The sequence below is a fragment of the Ylistrum balloti genome, unplaced genomic scaffold (genome assembly GCF_031769215.1).
Source record: "Ylistrum balloti isolate Yb309-2 unplaced genomic scaffold, AGI_CSIRO_Ybal_v1 Utg370214, whole genome shotgun sequence".
Taxonomy (NCBI): domain Eukaryota; kingdom Metazoa; phylum Mollusca; class Bivalvia; order Pectinida; family Pectinidae; genus Ylistrum; species Ylistrum balloti.
Window position 1 is genome coordinate 47,154 of NW_026782182.1, and position 19,836 is coordinate 66,989.

General features: G+C 38.0%; 1 protein-coding gene across 1 annotated transcript in view; it reads right to left on the minus strand.

Moving 5' to 3' along the window:
* Positions 1-339: 339 nt before the first annotated feature.
* LOC132551788 (uncharacterized) overlaps positions 340-19,836 on the minus strand; it is a 31,222-nt gene continuing 11,725 nt past the window's right edge. The window contains exons 6-8 of the mRNA XM_060215931.1: positions 7,586-7,939; positions 4,709-5,345; positions 340-3,363 (exon numbers count right to left, since the gene is read on the minus strand). Of these exons, the coding sequence (XP_060071914.1) occupies positions 2,756-3,363; positions 4,709-5,345; positions 7,586-7,939 (1,599 nt within the window). The 3' untranslated portion in view covers positions 340-2,755. The remainder of the gene's footprint in view (positions 3,364-4,708; positions 5,346-7,585; positions 7,940-19,836) is intronic.

Sequence of the window (19,836 nt, forward strand, 5' to 3'; positions counted from 1 at the left end):
TCGCCACAACTATAGGCCAACATCCTACTACAACCCATAATGCTACCTGCTAGATATTAAGTCAGGCTTTCTCTGTTAGTCATCTCCTCCCGGGATTGGAGGGACGGACAGACTTAAGTTTTCCTCGACGTCCATGCAACATCAAAGATTATCATCTTTCCTTTCATTCCTTACTGGAGAGGGAGCCGCTGATGATGGAGCCGCAAATTTATGGCAATTTGGTGAAAAATTTGAAAGAAATAGTTGCTTTCAAGTAGTCTTACTTTCAATCTTATTTCTACTTAATTTTTCAGGAGATAGGCTCTACATGTAATTACTTTTACAAAGAATACAACAAGATTGATCTTCAATATTTTAATATTTGGCTGAGATATACTTGCTAATGAATATCACGGGCAAGAGCATAGCAACAGAATACTGGACAACACAGACTGTAATAATGTTGGTCACATTTCAAATCAATTTATGCTGGATTCTATTCAATCATTTTTACGCTGTACAAACTTTACATAAGCTTTGACATAATCAGCAGTACTGTAAAGCAAATTACCATTTGGTCTTGTAATAAGCTTTTGCAGGTTTACAACAACGCATATTGCAGGAATTCTTTTCCACTATCTTCCGTCACATCACATTAAGAAAGAGATCTTTAGTTGGCCTCATGGATTTTCTTTCAGATAAAAGTTATGTATATATTAAAATAAATATCTATCAAATAATAATATTGATTTCATCCATGTATATAAAACCTATAATATTCTGTATTAAAACAACTTAATTGCAATATCTCACAACTTAATCATAAGTCCTCACAACAATACCAGTTGAAATGAATTCTTAAGATCTGGTAGCATTTCTTGCAGAATGTCCACATGTTCACATTACAAAAGCAAATGTTTTCAGTAAGCTGATGAACATTCAAGAAATATTTTTTGTTCTATTATAACTGCACATTGTTTTCATACTTTTGTAACAGTCCTGTCTGGATTTATAAAATGACTTGTATACTGACAGCTCATTAGTTAAGCCAAATGTTGCCAAACCATTGAGATGGCAATTCCTTAATTTTCTAATGAAGAATATTCCATATTATAGCAGGCATTTCACAATCCAATTCTGTGACATATAGATCAATCTTAGTTCTAGGTTTCATGAATTAAGTCTGGTAATAGAAGTACCTGAAGATGGTAGGATCTAATTTAGTCCGGTAATACAAGTACCTGAAGATGGGAGGATCTGATGTATTCGAGATCTATGTGTATTGCTGTAAACTGTGTGTATATTGCTGTAAACTGGGTGTGTACTGCTGTAAACTGGGTGCGTACTGCTGTTAACTGTGTGCGTGCTGCTGTAAACTGGGTGCTTACTGCTGTAAACTGTGTGTGTACTGCTGTAAACTGGGTGTGTATTGCTGTAAACTGGGTGTCTACTGCTGTTAACTGGGTGTGTACTGCTGTAAACTGAATACTGCTGTAAACTGTGTGTATACTGCTGTAAACTGTGTGTATACTGCTGTAAACTGTGTGTATACTGCTGTAAACTGGGTGTGTATTGCTGTAAACGGGGTGTGTACTGCTGTAAACTGGGTGTGTATACTGCTGTAAACTGTGTGTACTGCTGTAAACTGGGTGTGTATTGCTGTAAACTGGGTGTCTACTGCTGTAAACTGTGTGTATACTGCTGTAAACTGGGTGTATACTGCTGTAAACTGGGTGTGTACTGCTGTTAACTGGGTGTGTATTGCTGTAAACTGTGTGTATACTGCTGTTAACTGGGTGTGTATTGCTGTAAACTGTGTGTATACTGCTGTAAACTGGTTGTGTATTGCTGTTAACTGGGTGTCTACTGCTGTAAACTGGGTGTGTACTGCTGTAAACTGGGTGTGTATTGCTGTAAACTGGGTGTCTACTGCTGTAAACTGTGTGTATACTGCTGTAAACTGGTTGTGTATTGCTGTTAACTGGGTGTCTACTGCTGTAAACTGTGTGTATACTGCTGTAAACTGGGTGTGTACTGCTGTTAACTGGGTGTGTATTGCTGTAAACTGTGTGTATACTGCTGTAAACTGGTTGTGTATTGCTGTTAACTGGGTGTCTACTACTGTAAACGGGGTGTGTACTGCTGTAAACTGGGTGTGTATTGCTGTAAACTGTGTGTATACTGCTGAAAACTGGTTGTGTATTGCTGTTAACTGGGTGTCTACTGCTGTAAACTGGGTGTGTACTGCTGTAAACTGTGTGTATACTGCTGTAAACTGGGTGTGTATTGCTGTAAACTGGGTGTGCACTGCTGTAGACTGGGTGTGTACTGCTGTAAACTGAATACTGCTGTAAACTGTGTGTATACTGCTGTAAACTGGGTGTGTATTGCTGTAAACTGGGTGTGTACTGCTGTAAACTGGGTGTGTATTGCTGTAAACTGGGTGTCTACTGCTGTAAACTGGGTGTGTATTGCTGTAAACTGGGTGTGCACTGCTGTAGACTGGGTCTTACTTCTGTAAACTGAATACTGCTGTACACTGGTTGTGTATTGCTGTAAACTGGGTGTCTACTGCTGTAAACTGTGTGTACTGCTGTAAACTGGGTGTGTACTGCTGTAAACTGGGTGTGTATTGCTGTAAACTGGGTGTCTACTGCTGTAAACCGTGTGTTTATTGCTGTAAACTGGATGTGTAATGCTATCAAGTTGGCCACAAATCCCATTATTTCTCCTGTTCCAACTTCATACACAGGCAAATGAGTAGTGTCATCTGAAGTTATTTACTGTTAAGCATTGAAATGGACGGTACATAAGAATCTGCCTGTTCCTGCTCTTCCTTATCATACTCCTCCTCCCCTGAAATAAGTGCATACTGTGGGTTTGGTTTTTTGGCGGCTCTTCTGCGGGTGGATTTGCGAGGAACATATTTTTCTTCCTCTTCTGACATTTCATTTTCTGGTTCTGCATCTGTGTCCATATATTCCTCCTCAGATGATAGCTCTTTTAATTTCTTCTTGCTTGCTCTCCGCTTACTTTTGGGTTTCTCATCACCTTCCATTAGACGAATCGGTCTTCCACGTTTCTTTGAAGTGATGTTCTTCACTTTATCCCTCTTGGCTGCCTGTCCCTCCCCATGCTCTTTGAGGCGATGGAGGTTCAGCCCTCGCTGGTCTTTGTAAGAAATATTACACTCTATACAGTCCACTCGTGTTGGACTAAAGTGGGCCCGCATGTGGTCCTTCACCTGAACATTCCAGGAGGCAGCGTAGTTACACTTGTCACACTTGTAGGGTTTTAATTTCAGGTGTGTCCGCATGTGACATTTCAGTTGATATGGCTTGATACAGGAAAATTCACACAGTGTACACTTTACAGGATGCTCACCTGGGAAAGAGAGATGGATTCAAAACAATATATTTATTGTAAATTTGGTGGCGCATACATATATTCATAATGCAGCGAATGAATACTTCCTACTTTACATATGAGCTATATGTACATATATTATGGTAGATGGAAAACAATTGAAACACATAGCTAAATTAGAAGTCTGATTCCCCACTTCTTCACTACAGTATAGAGAATATAGGCATATTGAAGGAGTATAACATATCCTATTCCATGCTTCCACTTCTAACACTATACTTTTGTCATTTTAAGTGACAGATATCTGTCAAAATGTCTAGCTTATGGTAATTTGAGTCAGAGGAATCTTTGGGTTTATATGTCCCTTGTTACTTCACATCTCATAATGATGGTGCTTTAACATTCCTCACAGTTCTGTGACCTCGACAATACCAGTGTTTCTTACACAGAACATGTCTTTTCAGGATACATATAGTAAAGTTTTTTCCAATGAAGGTATAATCAGTCATTCAGAAATGAATTTCATGAATTGCTGTAAATTTGCTATTTGCAAATCTGAAAATGGTTTGACTTTGACCCCTTAATATACCTTCTGAATATGAATGACCAGTTCTAAAACTAAATGGCCTTGATTTTGTTTATCATTCAGAAATTCTAGATAGAAACATAAGTGACTAATCTAGAAATCATTTTCACGGGTCTTTTCAACTTTGTTGCCAAAAACAATGGATCTTACAATGTAAAATTTAATTAGGTATTTAGAGAAATTTCAGGAGTCCTATCAAAAATACAGAAATTACAAAATTACGTAAGTACAGGACTCAGGACTTCCAGGTAGATTTATTGCTAAACATATTAGAACACTTTCCCCTCAGATCTAGAGGATACATAACACCAGATATAGACACCATAACTGTACCTTATGTATATTCTGCAATAGGCCCATTACCTTTCACACAGATACTGGCTAAATTACAGGACAATGAACGTACATTGTGTTTGTTGATACTAAACGATAATTATACTGAACAGCAATGTGGGTTTGTTACAAGACAAGGGCTTATTGTATACTAAAGTATATGAAAAAAAGTTATAGTAGTCATCCATGTATGAAAAATTTAGAACAATTCATATGGTTTAGTCTTGAAGATTGTTACAATTATTTGACCTCTGAGCTCTTGCTGTTACTGTAACCTTGGACATAGCATGCACCTCAACCCAGCCTTATGACTCATCATTTTACCTAAGATAATGACACCCACATTTTGTACCTAATATAATGACATACAGCTTTCCTTTTCCAGTAAAATGGAAAGTATTTTTTTTATGTAGTGTAAAGACACCCTGAAATGACTTTACCCACCTGTATGAGTTTTTTTGTGATCCTTTAGGGACTGTAGTGTTATACCAGCATAGGAACAGACATCACATTTAAATGTACGTAGTTTTTGGTGCACTCGCAGCTTGTGTTTCCGTATCCCATTCTCCGAAAATAATTTACCACATATCTCACATTGTGTCTTTAGATTACCCTGCTGCCGTCGAAGGCAGTTCTTAGAGTTAAGGTGTCCTTGCATCGCATTGAGATGGCTCCTTAGTATAACGCCACACTTTTCACACTTTTGTGCTGAGCCAGGATGTGCTTCTAAAAGATGTTGTTTAAACAGTGACTTGCTTTTAAACTTTTCATCACATTTGAAGCAGGGAATATTCCTCTGCCCGTGCATGCGTCCAATATGACGTTTGTATAATCCTTTTGAGGAAAATTCTTGATTACAGATCTCACACGTGACACTATGTTCTTTCTGGCAGTGTTCTGTCAGCAAACTCTGTTGATCAAAGTTTGCAGCACACTCCTTACACGGGAAGCTGTAGTTGAGATGTTCCTCAATGTGGCTTTCCATGAGGTCAGCGGCACTTGTGTGGAATGCATGGTGTCCAGTACAGAGTAAACACCTGTATTCCTCATACGACTTGGATTCTACTGCTACGTTACGTTCCTGAAACATGAAATCATACAGTCATTAAGAGGAGCATTAACTTAAGAGGGCAGCTCTCTAATTAACTAGCTGTTGGGGCCATAAATGTGAAAACTACTTATTGTGTGTATCATTACATAATGAACCATTTTATATATCTGTATATTGTTTTTATATCTGGTGACTGACCTTGTATATATATCTGGTAACTGATCTGGTGTATATATCCGAGGACTGACCTGATATATATATCTGTTGACTGACCTGATATATATATCTGGTGACTGACATGGTATATATATCTGGTAACTGATCTGGTGTATATATCTGAGGACTGACCTGATATATATATCTGGTGACTGACATGGTATATATATCTGGTAACTGATCTGGTGTATATATCTGAGGACTGACCTGATATATATATCTGGTGACTGACCTGGTATATATATCTGGTAACTGATCTGGTGTATATATCTGAGGACTGATCTGATATATATATATCTTGTGACTGACCTGGTGTATATATCTGATGACTGACCTGGTATATATATCTGAGAACTGACCTGGTGTATATATCTGGTGACTGACCTGGTGTATATATCTGAGGACTGACCTGATATATATATCTGACCTGGTGTATATATCTGGTGACTGACCTGGTGTATATATCTGAGGACTGACCTGATATATATATCTGAGGACTGACCTGGTGTAAACATCTGGTGACTGACCTAGTGTATATATCTGAGGACTGACCTGGTATATATATCTGGTGACTGACCTGGTGTATATATCTGGTGACTGACCTAGTGTATATATCTGTGGACCGACCTGGTGTATATCTCTGGTGACTGACTTGGTGTATATATCTGTGGACCGACCTGTTGTATATATCTGAGGACTGACCTGGTGTATATATCTGGTGACTGACCTGGTGTATATATCTGAGGACTGACCTGGTGTATATATCTGTGGACCGACCTGGTGTATATATCTGGTGACTGACCTGGTGTATATATCTGTGGACCGACCTGGTGTATATATCTGGTGACTGACTTGATGTATATATCTGTGGACCGACCTGGTGTATATATCTGGTGACTAACCTGATGTATATATCTGGTGACTGACCTGGTGTATATATCTGGTGACTGACCTGGTGTATATATTTGGTGACTGACCTGGTGTATATATCTGGTGACTGACCAGATATATATATCCGAGGACTGACCTGGTATATATATCTGAGGACTGACCTGGTGTATATATCTGGTGACTGACCTGGTGTATATATCTGGTGACTGACCAGATATATATATCCGAGGACTGACCTGGTATATATATCTGAGGACTGACCTGGTATATATATCTGGTGACTGACCTGGTATATATATCTGGTGACTGACCTTGTATATATATCTGGTGACTGACCTGGTGTATATATCTGAGGACCGACCTGATATATATATCTGAGGACTGACCTGGTATATATATCTGAGGACTGACCTGGTGTATATATCTGGTGACTGACCTAGTGTATATATCTGAGGACTGACCTGGTGTATATATCTGAGGACTGACCTGGTGTATATATCTGAGGACTGACCTGGTGTATATATCTGGTGACTGACTTGATGTATATATCTGTGGACCGACCTGGTGTATATATCTGGTGACTGACCTGGTGTATATATCTGTGGACCGACCTGGTGTAGATATCTGTGGACCGACCTGTTGTATATATCTGGTGACTGACTTGATGTATATATCTGTGGAACGACCTGTTGTATATATCTGAGGAATGACCTGGTGTATATATCTGGTGACTGACCTGGTGTATATATCTGTGGACCGACCTGGTGTATATATCTGGTGACTGACTTGATGTATATATCTGTGGACCGACCTGGTGTACATATCTGGTGACTGACCTGGTGTTTATATCTGGTGACTGACCTGGTAAATATATCTGAGGACTGACCTGGTGTATATATCTGGTGACTGACCTGGTGTATATATTTGGTGACTGACCTGGTGTATATATCTGGTGACTGACCTGGTGTATATATCTGTGGACCGACCTGGTGTATATATCTGGTGACTGACCTGGTGTATATATCTGTGGACCGACCTGATGTAAACATCTGTTGAGTGACTTGATATATACATCTGGCGACCATTACATGTTTTTTTATATCTGGTAACTGACCTGTTGTTTAAATCAAGTGCTTAATCCTTTTTAATACATAGTGACTCACCTGACGTAAATTTGAAGTAAAGAGTTTTCTTTCCCACATTTCTGGAAAATCCTCTAGTTTTATATCCAGATAGAGATTTGGCTTTATTTTGGAGGCCTTCTTCAACAGCTTGGGGTTCACTACAACCTTGATAAACTTATTAGGTTTTGGTGATTGAGATGTTTCTTCTGGTGAGAAGCTGCTATCATTCTCATCGTGTGAGAAGCTGCTCTCATTCTCATCTGGTGAATAAGTGTCATCATCCTCAATAGCTGGTTCAGATGTGTTCGAATCAGAATCTGAGAAGGATTGGTCGAAGTTTCTCATCTCCTTATGAAGCTGCTTTAACTTTCTGGTGACCTGCTCCTCCACCATCTGTTCAAACAAATGACAATATGTATAAAGTTCAACACACAATTCCTTATAGGGTTTAATACTCAACAATATTTATGTATCCTTAGTTAATCATTATCATTCTACTGAGGTCATCACCTAATTCGGTTTTTCAAATAAACATATTTTATACTTTAATTTGTATATGCAACTTGGGTAAAACAATTACCGTATTTATCATGCATTAACAGAGTGGGGGCGGAGGTGGGAGGAGGGGAGGAAAGAGGCAATAAATTCTGATTTGGTGCAGGGGTACGCCCATTACAGATTGATAAATTCATGGCATGTATCCTGATATTGCAATATGTGTGGTAGATAGGGCCTGTTAAGAGACCTGGGCTGTTTGCCTGTAAATACTGGCTACACATCTGTATTGAATACAGAAAATATCACAAAAAAGCAGACAAATTTTGACCAATTCTGTCAAAATTTCTGTCAATTCTGTTCGTTACTTACAAACTGAAACATCAGATATTTTGGTTTCATGAAATCTGCATGACCATGTCCACACGAGAAGATACACGTAAATCTAACAACAGTACTCAGTGGGTTAGATGAATGCTTGTGATTGATATGTCATCGTAACGCAGACAAGTTTCCAACAGACGTGGGGCAATGAGGAAAGTCTAGGCTGGTCTTGTTACTGGTAGGCAGTTGTATCTTCTGTGCTGTAAACTTCCTTTTAGCCATATCCAAGACTGAGGCCGGATGGTTCCAGTGTTTCAATCCATGTTTTTTCTGTTCTGAGGTGGATGTTGATGTTGGCCATTGTTGTGGTGATAATAATAACTTTGACATCATCAATGTTGTGGTTGTCTGACATAAAATGGCGGGACACGGGTTTGTATTGATTGGCCCAAGTATGTCCGTGAAGTGACCATACATTCTCTGATGGACTGAGTTAGAGTTTGTCAAACATATTGTAAGCTGCATTTCTGGCACTGGAGTAAGTACATGGTGTTGGTAGTATCGCAACTGAGAATTTATCAGGAATTGTGGCCATTCCAGTGATACGTACAAAGAAGTAAGAGAGTGGAATTCTATTTTAGGTAACGATAACCTACTTTTTGCTTGATCATTCTGACCTGTATACACAGCAATCTGCTGTTATACAACTAAACTTATTATGAAAATTTGTCAAGAACTGCTGCTACTCTACTGATACAGGAAAAAGAATCTGACACAGCAATCAGTTGTTACTGAGGAATTCTACTTGAGAGGAATTTGACTGTATATAACAATGATCTTGACTTTGACTGACACTGATAATTTTGTCTAGAAGTGCAGCCTTTCCAGTAATATATAACAAAGAGAATGAATGCTAAATTCTATTTCAGGTAACAGCGACCTGAATGATCATCCCCCTCTATCTAACTTATCAAAGGATATAATGAAGATAAAGGCTCCTAAAAAACACCACGAAAATATCATATCAACATAATCATAATCCAAATCTAAAGTCATAAAAATTATGGCAAAATAAAAACAAAAGAATTATTGAGGAGAATAATACCAGATGTTGTGTTTCATCGAGGACACCTGCCATGTAAATCTTGGTTGATCCAAGGTCTACTAACTGTGTTATGCCACTCATTTATGAAATACAGTCTCTGGTGAGATGAGTATATAATTGTTGATATTTAACACCCATCTTTTCATACCATTGTATCATTGTAGCTTGGAATCAACTAGGGCGCACCCTTCCACATTAAATTACCTCTCACACCTGACATAACATTGATTACACACTGACATGACATTGATTACATACTGACATGACATTGATTACATACTGACATAACATTGATTACATACTGACATGACATTGATAACATACTGACATGACATTGATTACATACTGACATGACATTGAAGATAATCACATGACAAGATAAACATAGTCAAAAAACTTTCAACACAAGACATGGAACGTCATATTACAGGTAACAATAACTATACTGAACAATTGTGCAACACTGAACAGTCACATGACACTTAATATAGTCACATGACACTTAATATAGTCACATGACACTTAAATAGTCAAATGACACTTAATATAGTCACATGACACTTAATATAGTCACATGACACTTAATATAGTCACACGACACTTAAACCCAGGCTCACAACACTACACAGACTACTAACAGTCACATCACATGACACTAAACAAACATTAAACAGTCACACAACACTTAAACCAAGTCTCACAACACTACACAGACTACTAACAGTCACATCACATGACACTAAACAAACATTTAACAGTCATATGACATCAGACACTGTCATGACACTGAACACATTTATGGCATAACACATGGTGAGAATAACCAAAACTTCAGATCATTTCATGTTTAACACATCAATTTTATTGTGATTCCATCTATACAGTCAGGGAATCTGAATGATACTATTTGGCGAGTTTATCACTCAATGAACAACAAAGTTCATTTTAAGGCATGGTCTCCTTGTAGTAACTAACTGAAGTATACTGGGGAGGTCAGTCACGTGTCATCCATAGTAAATTGTTGTAAAGGGTCTTTCCCACCCAAGAACTTAACAACGATAACACAATATCAACCACCATCAACGGATCTAAAACATCTTGACAATCATCATTTTATGATCCTTGTTCTTCATGAGTACGATCTTTTCTCTTCACTCATCTTACTTTTTCTTTATCATATGAACTTCGAGAATACCTCTTATAAAATATGGACAATGATTCTTAATAATCCAAAATGGGTGCCTGTTGACCATTTGGCTTTTCTGATCAGTTTAAATATGGATGATGTACAGCTAGGAACCAACAAATAAAATTGAGGAATGATCCATCCAGGACCTCTTTAGAAATAACAATAAAAAAAACCCAGACCTTTCCATCAGAATTAAATTGATCCAATACAAGGTACTTATGGAAACTCACATATGAAAAACTTCTCAAAAATATTGATAACAATCTTAAAATGTCAAAATCTTTGATGGCCACCTGTCGGCTTTTCTTTTTCTGATCAGTCTCAAAATCAAAAGGGTACAACATTTGACTAAGAGAACCTACATATAACATTTGAGAAATGTCCTTTAGCACTCCTAGAAAAAGCAATAATAAGCTTGCACCTGCAATGTCAAAATCAAAGAAGACTGCCTTCAACCATGATCAGTTCCTAAATCAAAAGAGTACAAAGGACAAAGAAGAACTTGCATATGTTTTGTGAAAAATAATAATCCTGTACTTTTCAAGAAATAAGGATAACAAACTTTTATAGTCAAAATCCAAGATAGCTGCCTCTCAGCCATTTTGTTTTTTCTGATCACTTACAGAATCAAAAGGGCACAACTAGGGACCAGGATTCTTCCTATGAAATTTGAAAAAGACATGTCAAATATGAAAATTAAGCAATTTGGTTTTTATGTAAATGTAAACATCTGTACAAATCTTGTATATACAGATGGTATAATACTGTCTGTAATTATACAAAATAATAAAATTTAATGATGATCGCATTTTGTTTTAACTACATCAAACAAGGTATTATATCAGCACTATCTCCCTACAATGTGATCAAAATGAAAAACAGAAATGTCAACATGGGTTTTTAAAATGAGTTTGACATTGAACATTACAAGTTGAATATGTATCTGTACAAACAAATTCCAAGTAGACAGAATTAATCTTACAAGAGAATAATAACAGTACACAAGCACCAGAAATCAAACAACAGCTGATTCCAGACAAACACTCACCAAATTAAGTAATACTACATTATAAAGTTGTTAGCCACATTTAAACAAAAAAGGCAACAGCACTCAACAACTTTATAGCACCAGAAATAGGTCAATACTATAGCTAGTATTATCTTTGGATGTATTTCGCTCACCTGCCCAACATATACAAAAATACAACAGATTTCAACCCCAGGAAAATTTTACTATATCAAATCCTGAGCAATTATTACTTTCCTTTAAACAGTAAGTATTGCCCTATCAACATGAACTTCACAAAATTAACCCATAATACATGATCAGTTTCTGTGACATTAATCACAAAGATATGGGGACACAGTTATGTACTTCCACAAGTGAGGTACACATGTGTAACACCAATTACAATTAGATATAGGTAGTCGCATAAACGTCCAGTCATTGACACACATACATGACCAGTATTTTCCATCTTAAGTCATTGACACACATACATGTCCAGTATCTTCCATCTTAAGTCATTGACACACATACATGTCCAGTATTTTCCATCTTAAGTCATTGACACACATACATGTCCAGTATCTTCCATCTTAAGTCATTGACACACATACATGTCCAGTATCTTCCATCTTAAGTCATTGACACACATACATGTCCAGTATCTTCCATCTTAAGTCATTGACACACATACATGTCCAGTATCTTCCATCTTAAGTCATTGACACACATACATGTCCAGTATCTTCCATATTAAGTCATTGACACACATATATGTCAAGTATCTTCCATCTGAAGTCATTGACACACATATATGTCAAGTATCTTCCATCTTAAGTCATTGACACACATACACATCTAGTATCTTCCATCTTTAGTCATTGACACACATGCATGTCCAGTATCTTCCATCTGATGTCACTGACACACATGAACATCCATTATGTTCCAATTTAAGTCATTGACACTCATGAATGTCTATTATTTTCCATTTAAAGTCACTGACACACATGAATATCTAATATCTTCCACTTCAAGTCAGTGACAACTGAAAATCCAGTTTCTTCCACCTTAAGTCAATGTTTCTCGCTGTGTGTTATCAGAATTAGGATCAGCTGGTGTTTTGTCTTTTACTGCCATTGTCTTGTTCAGCCTTCTTGGTCTTGTACGCTTGTCCTTGACCTTTCCCTGTTTTGTGACATTGGCCTCCTCTTTAGATTTGTGAACTTTCTTGTTGTGGAGGTTAAGACATCGATCATCTTTAAACAGGATACCACATTCCTTACACAGGATACTATGTGGCGAGACATGGGCCCGCATGTGGTCCTTCAGCTGGACATTCCAAGCAGCTGCATAGCTACACTTGTCACAACGGTATGGCTTGACACCAGTATGGGTTCGCATGTGTGACGACAACTGGTAGGATTTCACACAGGAAAAGGGACACAACTCACATTGGAATGGATGTACACCTAAAATCAAGGAACCAAATATGATAAATTAAATAAATATTTCACACCAAGACAAGCTTGAGAGAACTTTTAATTACAAATTTTAACACCATTTTCTTTTTGGTAAATGCAGTTAAAGTTGATTCAGCAAAAGTTACCAACATGGACATGTAACTAATTGCCACTGCTATGGAAGAGAACTGAAGGGACATTTCACTTTGGTAATTTGACTACACCTACCCTGGTGCATCATCACATGGTTGTTGAGTGCTGTGCGGGCAAGTGTGGTGTATGGACACTGGTCACACTTGTATGTGTGTACACGAAGGTGTATCCTCTTCACATGATGGGCCATCTGGGAAACGGACAGAATACGATTACAGTGTGGGCAGGGGACATTACTCTCATCCCGTGCAATACACATTTTAGATTTTGCATGGGTTGCTGCTGCTTTACTACTCAATGAGATTACTCCACATTTTTCACACTTAGTTGCCTCCCCTTTGTGAACTTGATAAGCATGTGCCTTTACTTCATCAACAGATGAATACTTCTCCATGCACTGTTTACAATTGAAGAGTTTGTGTCCATGGGCTTTACAAAGGTGACGCTTGAGGGTGGTGTTAGTGAAGAACTTCTTGGAACATATTTCACATGTGAATTTAGCAGTTCTGTGGGTCTTCTGACGATGCTCCTGTACATGGATGGCCTGACTAAATGTCTGTCCACAGTCCGGACAGGTGAGACGTCCAGACAGATGCTGAGCCAGGTGGTCTTCCATGGATGTACGGTCTGGTGTGTTATACTGGTATATACCACAACACAAACGACAGGTAAACCGCTCAAACGACTTTAAACCAACCTCTATGTTTCTGTCTTTCTTGTGGAATGAAGTAAATTGAGTTACTTCATACTTGTCGGTATGATCCTCAAGCTTTATGAGAACTTTTGGAACACACTTTTTTTCTTTCAGTAGTGGTTTTTTTCGAGGTCTACCTTTCTTTGGTAAAGTCTGACTATCTTGTTTGATTTTCATCCCAGGCTCAATTTCAGGAGCATTGTCAATGTTTCCAGATACACATGGCTCGTGAAATACTTCAACATCTCCAATTTTATCCATTTCTTTTGTGATCTTTGACTTCTTCATAGTTTGGTGTGGGCTGTTCATCAAAGTATTCACCATTTTTGTCCTATCAGTCTGTGATTTAGGATTTATAAGTGTTGTAGAAGGCTTTGGACAGCATAAGTCATTATTATTGACATCAATAACATCAGGAAAGTCTTTGCCTTTGGTAGTGTTTAAGTTGTTATTTACATCCACCAAGTTAACTGAAGCTTCTGTGTTGGTAGATGATTTTGGTATCTTGGCAATCATAACATCTGGGATTTGGTCCTCCTTTTTGTCATCACTACCAAATCTCTTCCTAGTCTTTCTATAGGTACTTTCTGCATTGTTGTTTAGGTCACATTTTTGTACTTTCTTTCTATCCTTCGATCTGGTTTTCTTTTCCTTTCCTTTTCTTCCACATTCTTTTTTACTTGTTCCTTCATTGACGTTTGTACTTGTTTTGTCACTCTTGTTTTCAATTTCGATAAAATCTTTACTTCTTCTGTCTCTGTCATTTTGTTCGCGAGTAAAATATGTCATAAAGCCGCTGGCACTTACAGGAACCCTATATGACTGCTTCTGCCCACAAAATATTCCGCAAATTTCATTTTGTGGCTCTAAATGTTCAAAAGTTGCACTACTTCTTTGATTTTCTTTTCCCTGGTTGAAGTTTTGTTTATCCTGTCCACTTCCTAAGTCCTCACCTACAGTTATCATAACACTGGACTGATTTGGTGTTAATCTAACTGGTCTCTGCTCTGTAAACTCTGATCTTTGCTCAGTGATGGAATTGCTAAGTGAACTCTTGTTTCTTTTCCTCATGGAGCCTGCTTCACACTTCTCCCTTAAGGCTTGAATAGTGTTCCTCTGCCTTGTCTGATGAGCTGGCTCATATGTTCCCTTTGATCCTGCCACCAGATTTTCCTCTGTGACACAAAAGTTTTCATTCGCATCCATCATATTTAGTTTTCTGTCCATCACACCTTCTGGCCAAAAACTGGTCTTTGTTGCTTGTTCAGAAATTTTGGATGCCTGTAAGTTTCCTACCTGTTCAGTAACTAATAACACTGAACCTTTAATCTGGTCATTGTTGTCCTCAGCTTGTTTAGAAGTGCCTCTTAGTCTACATGTCCAGCCGACAAATCCAGTGTTGGGATCCCTACTACAATCTTGTCCATTGTGTTGTCCATTGTGTTGTCCATTGTGTTGTCCATTGTGTTGTCCATTGTGTTGTCCATTGTGTTGTCCATTGTGTTGTCCATTGTGTTGTCCATTGTGTTGTCCATTGTGTTGGCCATTGTGTTGTCCATTGTGTTGTCCATTGTGTTGTCCAGCCAGTCGTCTAGATCTTGTTTGACTCTTGCTTTGCCTCCGCACTTTCTTACAACTGGGACTCTGAAAAGACAATTGTACACTAATGTCATTAAGCTTCATAAAGTCTGACAGTATAGATATAAACTTGGGAAAAGTTAAGATTATTGAAATAAGTTTGAGAAATACAGAATGTACAGCAATGTAATTTTGAGATTCTATCAATTATATGCCCAATAAAAGACAATACATACCCATTAGATAAATGGCTGATATAGCATACAACAATGACATATATGTAGATATCTGATACCTCAAGCAATCAAACAGGCACCAAACACTCTCACTACAGTCACCAAAAGTCAGCGGTTGACATTGGCACAAAAAATATCTCTACACTGACTCTGTACTTACCATATCCTTAAAGCAGCAGAGAGGATTTCTACAGTTGTAACAGCCCTTCTTACTACACACACAGCTACGACATTTTCCCCGCGACCAACACTTACAGCAGTACTGAAACAGGTAAGAATCATTTCTAACACAACTTTTCCTTCAAATACATATTCTTTCTACTTGGTATGCATGTTTTAAATGGCTCCTAGAACTAGAGTAAGTGATAAAACTATTGTTCTAACATTAATAAAAAGTAGTTGTAACTGTAACTAATGAATTGTCTGGTTTTTATTTTCAAGTAAAAAAAAGGTTTTTTAGTTGTAAGAAAATAAACGTATTCAATATAGTAGTTGTGCCTTCTTAAATAGTGAAATTCTAGAAGATAAAATCTTAAATGTAATATGTTTATGATTGTGTGTATCAATAGGAACTAAGGAGAACCAACTAAGAAATATGAAAAAGATTTATCCAATACATCAAGAAATACTACACACAAACTTTTACAGTCTAAATTCAAGAGGGCCACATGTTTGCCTCCTAGTTTGATCAGTCTCAAAATGAACTTTGCACAACTAGGGATCAAGGAGAATCTATTTAGGAATTTTAGGAAAGACCTATCTAGTGCATCTCCAGAAATCGCAACAAGAAGAATTATTTATGAATGTATCGAAGGATAATGGACGAAGAATGAGTTGAGAAGCCCTCATCATCATCACATGGTGAGCTAAACATCGAATTTTTTTAGACATTTTAAGATCATGTGATAAAAGCATACTCACATTTACACATTCCACATTCCTTTGACAAGCTGATTTGTTCATGGACTGCCTTCTACTAAGACCCTGGGCAAATGCTAAACTTTTATCAGCAAAATCTACAAGATTTGTTTGTTCAAAGGATGTTGTTTCTGTGTATCCTGATTTTCTAGTATGGGCCTTTCCCATGTTACCAGTTTTTTCAGTTCTTTGTAAAATTTCTGGCCTTCCAGCTGTATGTAACATTTCCATGTCCATCATTCCTTGTTGGGTAAAGACAGCTGCATTGATAGAGCCATCCAGGGCAGGTCCTTTATTCCTGTACTTGACTTGGCCAGTCTCATTGGAAAATCTAAATATATTGGACTCATTGCCCTTGAACAAAAATTGCCCCCAGTTACCACCAAGTCCTCTTGGCTGTGAACCTGCACCATCAGGATGTCTAAACTGGTGAATATTTCCTGTGTCTCTACACTGAGGATATCCTGCTTTGTTAATACAGGCGTTTGACCATGTCGCTTGACTTCCACTGAAGGGGAACCGTTTCTTTTCTTCATAGGACTCTCTAACAAAACTTTCTCCTTCATCATTATTCCTTCCTTCAGGAAATTTCATTTTCCCCAGCATGCCTACCCTGTTTGAATCTAAATTCTGAAAACCAATATCTGTTGTCATAATTGAATCCCTGTTAAACTGTGTCTTCTTAGGGTCCATATAGGGTCTGAACAAGTCCTTGTGTGTAGGCATTGACATTGAATAATCTGAAAGTCCTGATAGCTTTGTTCTGAAAGTATTGTCAGAATAAAAGGGCTGCTGAGAAGGAAGCCATAGAGAGGAATTAGCAGGCAGTGAAGATGAGTAAGCGTTTGATGTATTAAGCCTAGCATGTCTATGAGGCATAGCAGGGAAAGTCTGTGGAAGAGGATTTACATGGTAACCAGTACATGAAGTACCAGATTTTCCAGATGAAACATGGCAGTTTTCTGTTGTGGGTAAATTGTAAGATGTCATTTCATTATGGCTATCAAGAATTTGGCTGAGAACTTTATAGTTCTTCTTGGTCTTTGATTTTCGCTTTCTAGAAATGTTTTTATTGATGTCATCTTTCGTAGTTTGTATATTATTTTCCCCAAATGAGTTAAATACACAAGCTGGAAGTTGAACTGCTTTGGGAGATGCTGATGGATTAGTGCATACATTCCTTTCAGCAAAACCTCTTGGAACCTCATCTAGCACAGGCTGGTAAGCAGCAGAGTTCCTCCAAGTATCAGTAGGACCTGTAGGTCTAGGATTAGACAGAGTAGTATGTTGTGGCGGGTAGGCCAGACAGCCTGGCTTGGGTATAGCACGTTGACACAAAAGTTCTGGTATATTGTCAGGGAGCTGCAGATTTGTTAAAACTCCTTGCTTCATCGAAAAACTGGGGTTGAACTTTCCATTATTAAGCATTTCGTTTTCAGTTTCATAACTTGGCTGTATATTAAAAATAGAACTTTCAAATTCAGGCCTGAGTTTGCATACAGAATTTCCTAAATCAGGCTGACCATGAATGGATCTTGTTGGTGTTGTATAATTTACATTACAAGTCAAATCCAACGGTAAATCTTCCTGACTGAGTGCATCCCCAGCAGGGTTCAGACACATTTCCATTGAATCAACTGGATGGTTAGAATGTAATCTGTTAAAAACTCTCTGTTCTACATAGGGGTCCTCCTTACATGTATCATCTTCTAACACTGACTGAGCATACATCCTATGCATCAACATCCTCTCGTGAGCATTAGGTCCAGTGTTTCTATCCATAGTAGAGTTAAAGGGGTCGTGGAATTTTCTCCATTCTTGGCTTTCATTCAAGGAGTTGGTACTTGCAAAATGTTTTTCACTTTCCAATAAATTCTTGCCCATTTTGCGACAGTTTGAATTTAGGAAATCATCATCCCCTACTGATCTACATTTGTCCTGAATTCTGTCCTCTAGGTGAGTGATCAGAGCGTCCCCCTCCTTTTCTTGTCTAGTATGCCTTGTTAGTAGTGGACAACAGGAATGAATCTTCTCACTAATATCTCCCTCCCAGCGGAGACAGGGCCACTCCGAATTGGTAGATGTATCACAATATCTGTCATTGTACCATGACTGAGTAGTAGCAGCATGTGGAAATATACAGTTAGTGCTAGGATGCTGTTTTAAATCTTCACAGGAACTACGAACATCAAGTTGACAAATGACATCTGAGTTACTTAAACATGGCTCATTGTTATTCAAATCAAGACCAGTATGGTTGGAATTCATATCAAATTCCTTATATTCAGGACAAGACCTGGATCTGCCATTTGCATAATAGGTTCTTCCACTGTTATCATCTTGCCCCTGAAAATGATTTCTAGAGGAGTAGGCATTCACTCCAACCTCACTTCCAATGCTGGTAGTATCCTGATGAATTTGGATTCTAACCGAGGGCGAGACTCGGGTGGCACCCACAGTGGGCCTGGAGAGTTTCTTTTGAAATTTGCTTTCTGCAGCAAAATTAGTACAAACATCATTGTCAGTTAACATGCCTGATGCATACCCAGGATTCTGTTCTCTAAGTACACCACTATTGCTTCTGTTTTGATCATTCCCAGGGAAAGGGTTACTGAAGTTTTGTGGTTTCATGGACAAATCCAACGGATCCAGATACAGATAATCGTCAGTAGTGGTATATTCATATTCACAATCAGTGAAGAACATTGTAGGGGAGTCTATTGGTGTGCAGTTGTTATTATTTATATCTATCTTTTGTTTCTCTACATTATCAGCATCTTTGACGTCAGCAGTCTCATCCCATACCACTTCAGATCCATACCCTAAGAATGGCACTTTGTTCACTTCTTCACATTTCTCTGTCATGTGTGTTGATTCTATGTTCTGAAATGGAGTTTGTGTTGATGGAAAGTTATTACAAGTTTCCTTGACCTCTTGATTTCTATGTTTTGGTGACATTTCTTGGACTTGGACATTAACTGGTCCTGATACTTGTGACTTTTCTCCGACATTCAATGGTCTTGAAGTTGGAGATATTTCTAGGAAACATAGCTGTCCTGATGATGGTAATGTTCCTTGACTTTCTTGTATAGTTGTTTGTATCGTGGGACTATCTTCTTGTCGTCTCCT